Genomic DNA, 8,481 nt, shown 5'->3' with positions numbered 1-8,481 from the left:
CACAACCCTATCCCATATATTATATGAAAGAAAGAGCTCATTTGATATTTGAGCAGAAAATTTTCTTCATCCTACTTGAGGTGTAGGCGTAAAAGTTTTGAATAGAATGGGAAGAGTTGAAGCAAATAATGAAATAGAAACTCCTAAACCAGGTGAGAGTGGTGAACCAATTGCCTCACAGCCTCCTCCACAGTACCAAGGAGTAAAGGATGTACAGCCACCTTCACCATCACCATTACCAATTGGAGCTCCCTGGAGCACTGGCTTATTTGATTGTCATTTGAACCAGACTAATGGTAATTACAGTTTTTCTTCTTTTTCCTTGCTAATGATTTGTTTTGGTATCAACTACTTATGTGTTATTATGATGTGATTCTGCTTTTCCATTAAAACTTTATTCCCTTTTCTGCTTTTGTTAGTTGGTTATTTTAAATTGGTTCGGGTTCGAGCCGTGTAAACAGCCACTAATGCTTGCATTTTAGGATAGGTTGTATAACTTTCCCCAACAAGTTCTAGTATCTTTATCAATCAGTTAATCATTTTTTGCACCAAATATTTAAGGTGTGTTCGTATGAACCGGAAGAAATTTTGTTTCACTATCCAACACTCTGAAATTTACAAACCATTTCAAACGAACTATTGGGATTATAAAAAACCATAAGCAAAGATTTTTCCTCTATTAATGAAAAATATTTTTAAAGATTTTTGTTTTTTGGGTGTTTGGATGCTGGAAAATATTTCCTTCATACCAAACATGCTCTTTAAGGAAAAACCAGGAAATCAAGGAATGGATCAATTTGTTGGCAGAGGGTGCAACGCATCCACTCCTTTTGACTCGGAATACTATATATGCAGTTGAAATCTATATCAATATATTAGAAAATTCGTACCTGTTATCACAAAAAAAGGTGATAGTATAATCGTACTTTGCATTCATTGACTTAAAATCCTTGATCCGCCTTTAAGAACATTCTAGTTTGTGCAGTTGTTATGACTAGCGTTTCACTGACTTAAAATTCTTGATCCGCTTCTAAAGAACATTCTTGTTTGTGCAGCTGTTATGACATCATTTTTACCTTGTGTAACATTCGGACAGATAGCAGAAGTCCTCGATGCAGGAGAAATGAGTAAGTCCCAAATGTGCCTGCAATTCTTTTTGAAATCGTCAGTGTACAGAAGTTAAACTCTTTCCCTCTTATCTTTTCCTTTCGAGCAATAAAACAGTGTCATTGGTGAACAAACAGTAGTTACTGCCTTATGCTGTGAACTAACACTAATTAAGGATTGATTTTTTATGGTGATTGCAGCATGTCCTTTGGGGACTTTCATATACTTGCTGATGATGCCTGCTGTTTGCTCTCAATGGATAATGGGCTCTAAGTATAGAACTAAGTTGAGACAGAAATATAATCTTGTGGAAGCTCCTTATTCAGACATAGTTTCCCACATATTCTGTCCCTGTTGCTCTCTTTGTCAAGAGTTCAGAGAGCTTCAGCACAGGGGACTTGATCCTGCTCTAGGTATGTATGTCACACTTGGTACAATAATCTTTTCACCATATTGTAGGCAGGAGAAGGGGAGCCTTGGCGTAACTGGTAAAGTTGCTGCCATGTGATCAGGAGGTCACGGGTTTGAGCCGTGGAAACAGCCTCTTGCATAAATGCAGGGTAAGACTGCGTACGATAGACCCTTGTGGTCCGGCCCTTCCCCGGACCCCGAGCATAGCGGGAGCTTAGTGCACCGGGCTGCCCTTTATACTGTAGGCATGGCGGATTTTTTTGGGGGGGGGGGGGGGGGAGGGTTTATATGAACCCCCTTCGCGGAAAAATTACATTATACATATAAGGCAAAATCTATTTTGTACCTCTATATATTATATTTTGAACCCCTTGGACACAACCCAAAAGCATAGTTTAGGGGTCACTTGGGTTCAAAATCTCTATGAGGTCACTGGTGGTTCAATTCCCACTTGCCAGTCTTTTTGATTTTTTTACTTTTTCATTGTACGGTGTAATGGTTATTTTTCTTGAATCGAATACGTGAAAAATATTTTTGTTGATTTTTGGTGATGGAAATTCTAATCCAAAGTTTTAACCTTGTTCTACTACCATTGAACTGAATGTACAAGAAAGAAATAATTTTCTAACAGGGGTGTGAAAAATGTGATGCAGGATGGAATGGTATAGTTGCTCAGCAGCATTATGGGAACCAACAAGTGAATCAAGCTCCCCAAGTGCAATCCATGTCTAAGTAAAATTCAAGATTGTGATTCTTTATTTGTTTGAGTTGAGGTTGTAATATGTTGTTACATGTGTTTTGCTACAATCAGATTCTGTTCATGTTGTAGTCGTATTATTTATTCAACCATCTTGTTGGTAGTATTGATTGTTGTACTATATTTCTAAAACTCCATTTTGATTAGATTATTGTTTTACTGGAAGCAATACTTCCGGTTTATGTACTACAAACAAGACAAATCAATCTTTGGTCTGCTGCGGTTTGTATGGAGAATTCATCGTATTATATCAATCAATCAATTACTCATCAATCCCAAACTAGTTAAAATTGGTAAATATATATCCTCTACAATCATTCGGATCAAGAAAAAAAAAATTCTCCAAGAATTTAATTCAGGAGACAAGAGGAATCTGTTCATTCCATAATTTGATGAGAAGTAACTTTATTCAAATAAAATGAATAGCAATACGAATATTTGTGCACCGGGAAGCCATAAAACCAAGCCAGCAAGAACAAGGAAAACAAAAAGATCTTAGGAGTTCCATACTTCTATGTATAGAAAAATTGAGCTAGCGATGATCTAATGAAGTCTTGGCATCATTTATTAGTTGGGCCGGGTCGATTTAATGCAAAATATTTGCTAAGAACCGCAGTAACTTATGAAGCTAGTTGGGCCTCTAGCTCCATCATATTTTTCTTGTTGGGCCTTCATTTTGCTTGATTTTTTGGCGGTGTATCTGTATTATCCAGAAGTTGGTTTGTTTAAATTGGAAGGAAAGAAAATGCTGGACACCGATTATATAGAATATACACGTTGTATGTTCTGAGTTGAGAAAGTGAGTTTACACAGTTATTGTATTTATACTTGTTATGTGCACGTATATATAAAGTTCCAAAATTCAAACAATAGATTATGCTAAATTCACGAACCCATGGTTGAATCATTTCTCTTATCTCCTTATCTCTTTTGATCACAGTTAATTTGACTTATCATTAATGTTTTCATGAGTTTTTATTGGTTTTACATTTTACTTCGTACATCTATCTTAGTAAAATTAACCTCGAAATCTGGAGCATTTGCTAGTTGAAACCAGGAAGTGATACATTCTTTACCACCTTAGAAAGCAAGGACAAGTCTTTTGTTGGACATTACATTGCTGTTTTAAATGAATATTCTAAAAAGGAATTTCAGAAAACACTTGTGGCTATTAATTTCATATAGCTATCATATATATAATTATTTCCTATAACTACTATTTAGTTGTTACGCGATTATATTCGCGCTACTGTATTCATGAGTACAATAGCGGAATTCGCCTAAAAAATAGAAGAGTCCAGCTGTGCGACTGTATTCGCGTTACTGTATTCATGAATACAGTAGCAGAATTCGCCTGAAAAATAGGGGAATCCGGCTATTTAATAACGGAAAGAGGATCAATTAGCGTGTATCACTCCTAATTTAACTCAACAAAATCAATTCTACATAAAGTTTGCTGCTACTGTATTGTATTTCATGTATTCGCGCAACTGTATTTATAAATACAGTGAGGTAATCAAGAAATAGGGTACATACCGTTCTATTCAATTTGACTATATACATTGTATTCAATTCACGTATATTCACTATTCACTATTATACATTGTATTCAATTCGACTGGAATAGTTCTGGCTAATTCTGGGCTAGACATTGCTCTATATGATACTTATTATGTGGTTGTATTCAAATAACGAAAAAATCACAAAACACAGAGATATTCAGATGTATTAAAAAAAATACAAGCCTTTGGAATACATAAATACAGGAAAACAATAATGTATTTATATAAAAATATAATATATTTGAGTATATTTGTACAAAATACAATGTATTTGCATAATTGTATATGGCTAAAATAGCAAAGAAGAGAAGAAATTTCGCCGGAGATGGCGTTTTCCTGCCAAGCAAACTACTGTATACATTGTATTAAAACTAAAAATGGAGATGAAAAAAAATCCGGCCCTTAAATCTTCTCCAGCGTAGCCATGGCCAGATCTGTTCGCTTAAGAGGATGAGCCAATAGTGAATGATGACGCCGACAACCATTCTGACGACGACCACGATGATTATGCCGAGGATTCTGCTGATTTGGTGGAGAAGAAAGAGGATTGAGAATCTTGCTGATAGAAAGAAGGAAGAGAGAGAGAAAGAGCATAATTGGCGTATTTCATGCCTCAATGGTATGTATAAATAAATATCTATTTTGCTATAAAATAGAAAATGTAGCTATAGGTAATAATATTTTGAAATTATTTTGATTTATAATAAACATGGTGTAATAGTTTGTTGTAGAAGGTAAAATTTCCTATTCTAAATCATGTCCTCCTGTTTAGAGATGATTTTTTCTAGCCGAAGGTATATCAGAAACAACTTCTTTACTTTCACGTGATAAAACTAAGGCTTGAGTACACATTAAGCTCCCCAAACCCCACACTGTGAAAATACACGGGGTATATTGTTGTTATTTTCCTCCTGATCTTTTATGATAGTTCTATAATTGAGTTTCCAGCCACCGACTGACAATAGAGAGGATTAACTCCAGGTCCATTATCATCATTATACCCAAAAAAACACAAACAAATGAATAAGGAATAAAGTAAGAATGAATATATTGTTTGACACAGTACCATAAAAAGGCAGAAAGAAGTAGCGGTACCCGCCTCAATTCAAAACTTATTGGGATCACTTATATGATTAAGGGAATACATTATATATAGTTAATCGTACTATTTATTAATTTTTCCTTCCATAGCTATATTTTACAAGAGACTAGGTACAAAATCAAAATACTTCCAGGTAAGTTGAATTAACCAGCTGATCATTTAATCTGAGATTAAAAGAATTCAACAACTCAACTTATTGGATGTTTGTAGAGATTCTGATAATCCATAGTCGTAGCTTAAATGATGGTCAAAACATGTGTGATTTTCCTACTATATTAACCAAATTAAATTTAATGAACGACAAACATACTCAGCACTATTGTATTATCTCATCGAGTAGGAGTTAGGTTAATCTTTCGATCTTCCTTAGAAGCAGCGGATAACTAGGCCGGGGCTCAATCGCAACTAGGGGTGTCAAATGGACGGGTTGGGTTAATTTTAGGCAGGTCAAAATGGGCTAAGTTAATAAATGGGCAAATCCTTGTGTTGAGGTAGGCTGGATCAAGATGAATTAAAATTTGAGTCATGGCTCAACCCGCCTAACATTTAATAAGTTTTAATTAATGTGTGTTATTTTTGTACGAATTATTTTGATTACCAAATAAGTCTTCTTTTCTTTTGTTATGTTTATATATAACATATCAAACAAAAAAGAATTACTTTTAAAATAATATAGCAAAGTTGCTCATGGTTCAACTTTAGATGGGCTGAGATGAACAGAGTCAAGATGAGATGAGTTCAACAATGTGCGGGTCAATGAGCAGCCTAACCTTAGGCTGATTGAGCGAATTGAATGCGTTCGGGCTCAAATTGTCACCCCTAATAGCAACCATTGTTTTAAACTCCAACTCTCTACTTTTAGGATCTTTAGAGACCGATTCACTCTTAGTAGATTAACCGAATGCAGAAATCCTTCCAATTAATGATAGGCAATCGTGTTTTTCTCAGAATGCACATAGGGACACGTACGGCCGCCCAGCGACTTACAAAGAAAAGGTTGGGGAATTGAGAGGGGCAGGTTATAGGCAGCACAATGTAACTTGCTGAGGGAAATTCAAATTGGCCATTGCTACATCAGCCAGCTACTGGCCATTCCAAACTGTCACTATCTGGCTTTGCTAAATAATTCAAATATATTGTTAGTCCTTTTAATAAAGCACAAGTAGACAACATAATGCTACTATATACTACCTTTTGTATATTTTAGCATGATCATGAATTGATGATTGTATTGACCCATCTACTGATTTTGTTTCTTCCTTTCACTGTTTAAGTATCTTAAATATATAATATTCTCAAAGTCTCACATTTTTACGCACATTAATTCACTTTCTGGATGTCCCAAGACATTGTTGCCATTAAATAATGAATGCATAATTGCTTCTTGACTTTCTAACATTGCCATTATTAATATACAAGTACAAATATCCCAGCACAAATCTTATTTTATTGTCAACTTTTATAAAAGGATAAAATTAAGAATTAAATAGTCTCTTCTCTTGTCATCATATATGCCTCAGATGATATTTTATTAAAATTTCAAACAGAGATTAAGGGATAGAGAGGAACTACTAATAGTCTCTTCACTTTTCTCATTCGTCTTCATTTTAAAATTCTTCACCTTTTGTTAGTGGAAAAGGAAAGTGGAATGACCTAGGAAACTAGAAAGTCCTTAGTCGAGGAACTCCACCGCCCCCACACCCCCATATAAATTACTAAAAGTAAACTGTTAATTTCGTGGAAATAATTAGTGTGTTATCTGACGTGCATATATATCACCCACGGATTGAGAAAATTCAACCCGCCTGTAAATAGATGACTGGTTAAGGAGCAAAAGAGCTAGGAGGACCCCCTAACCAAAGGCGGAACCAATACATAATTCCAATTCCGAGATTGGGTAGGATTCAGTAGGGTGTCAATTTGATCACAAACTCATCCAACTCACCCAATTCGTCCACAGATTAATGGGTTGGGCTATAACCATTTTAGCTCATGGGTCTATTTGGGTTGAGCCCAAATTAACACATTATTTTTTATAGCATATTCTGACCCATGAAGCTCACCCAAAACAAAGGGATCTCAACCCAACTGAAGGCTTGTCTGGAAATTTACTTAGTTGCCCCTATCATTAGTTTTTGTATCTAAGTTTAAAAATGAGAATCAAGGCGTTTAAGTTTTAATGTAAATATGAAAAATTGTGTGATTGGTTGTGGTGAAATTTACTTATTTAGAATGGAAAAGGGCCAAAAATGCCCTCCGTTTGTTTTTTGTAGCAAAAATATTCATGCCGTCTATATTTTGGACCATAAATGCCCTTAATCCGTTAATCTTGCCATTGAAGGTGACATAACAGTCCAACTGTGTTAGATTTGCTTACATGGCCATCCACCAAAGCAATCCAACATGGCAAAATTATTTTTTCGGAAAAATTACTTTTCTGGAAATCTTTTTTAAAATACAAAATCAACACTTATTCCGAAAAAAGTAAAAAAATTTCCGAAAAAATTATTTATTTCGAAAATTTTTATTAAAATACAAAATCAACACTTATTCCGAAAAAAGTAAAAAATTTTCGAAAAAATTATTTTTTTCGGAAATTTTTATTAAAATACAAAATCAACACTTATTCCCAAAAAAAGTAAAAAAATTTCGAAAAAATTATTAATTTCGAATTTTTTTATAAAAATATAAAACCAACACTTATTGCGAAAAAAGTAAAAAGTTTTCGGAAAAATTATCTATTTCGGAAATTTTTAATAAAATACAAAATCAACACTTATTCTGAAAAAAGTAAAAAATTTCTGGAAAAATATTTTTTTTGGAAAAATATGTTTTTTGGAATTTTTTTTACTTTTTTCGGAGTTTGTATTTTAAAAAAATTTTCCAGAAAAATAATTTTTTCGAATTTTTTTTTTGCCATATTGGATTGCTTAGGTGGATGGCCATGTAAGCAAATCTAATCCAGTTGGACTGCCATGTCACCTTCAATGGCAAGGCTAACGGTTTAAGGGCATTTGTGGTCCAAAATATAGACGACATGGATATTTTTGGTACCAAAAACAAACAGAGGGCATTTTTGAGCTATTTCAAATAGTTCAAGGATATTTTTGGCCATTTTTCGTATTTAGAAATAACATAAAAGATATTTTCAACTTACAAATTTTAAATACTAATTTGTTATTTAAGAAAATATAGTTTGATTCTTGTTGGCCCAAGTGAAGTTTATTTTGCTGATTGACAAAGGAACTCAAGCATGAACCAAGTCCATACACAGTGCACATAGACACAGACAGATTCGAGCATAAGGGATGCACGTGAAGGAGATAAGCTTAAGTTGTTATATCTGATATTTCGTGATCGAAAAGGTTGCATAAATGATAAGGAGAAGGACTCCTTACTCGAAGAGAACTTTATCCAAGATAAGGGAGGAGTTAGAAGTTGAAGATAACTAGAACTCTTCCACCATGGAAGAGTATATCAATAGAACTCTAGTTATTTCCTATTCTACTAACTCTATAAATTACAGAATGTTCTCATTTTAT

General features: G+C 34.2%; 1 protein-coding gene across 1 annotated transcript; it reads left to right on the top strand.

The window, feature by feature from the left end:
* On the top strand, positions 1-2,421 carry LOC104113846 (protein PLANT CADMIUM RESISTANCE 8). The gene is made up of 4 exons (XM_009624151.4): positions 1-296; positions 1,056-1,127; positions 1,308-1,520; positions 2,172-2,421. Exons 1-4 carry the CDS (start codon positions 107-109, stop codon positions 2,252-2,254), a joined length of 558 nt encoding a protein of 185 aa, XP_009622446.1. The 5' UTR covers positions 1-106; the 3' UTR covers positions 2,255-2,421.
* The last annotated feature ends 6,060 nt before the right edge of the window (positions 2,422-8,481 follow it).

Source organism: Nicotiana tomentosiformis, chromosome 6 (assembly GCF_000390325.3).
Source record: "Nicotiana tomentosiformis chromosome 6, ASM39032v3, whole genome shotgun sequence".
Lineage (NCBI taxonomy): Eukaryota > Viridiplantae > Streptophyta > Magnoliopsida > Solanales > Solanaceae > Nicotiana > Nicotiana tomentosiformis.
The sequence above is the reverse complement of the archived record's forward strand: the minus strand, read 5'-3'. Positions and strand labels throughout refer to the sequence as shown.

What these genes read in the sequence shown, in the direction of transcription:
- LOC104113846 (XM_009624151.4), top strand. Translation starts at nt 107, where the DNA reads ATGGGAAGAGTTGAAGCAAATAATGAAATAGAAACTCCTAAACCAGGT. An exon ending in TCATTTGAACCAGACTAATG is followed by an intron (nt 297 to 1,055) that starts GTAATTACAGTT and finishes TTGTTTGTGCAG; the next exon opens with CTGTTATGACATCATTTTTA. An exon ending in CCTCGATGCAGGAGAAATGA is followed by an intron (nt 1,128 to 1,307) that starts GTAAGTCCCAAA and finishes TGGTGATTGCAG; the next exon opens with CATGTCCTTTGGGGACTTTC.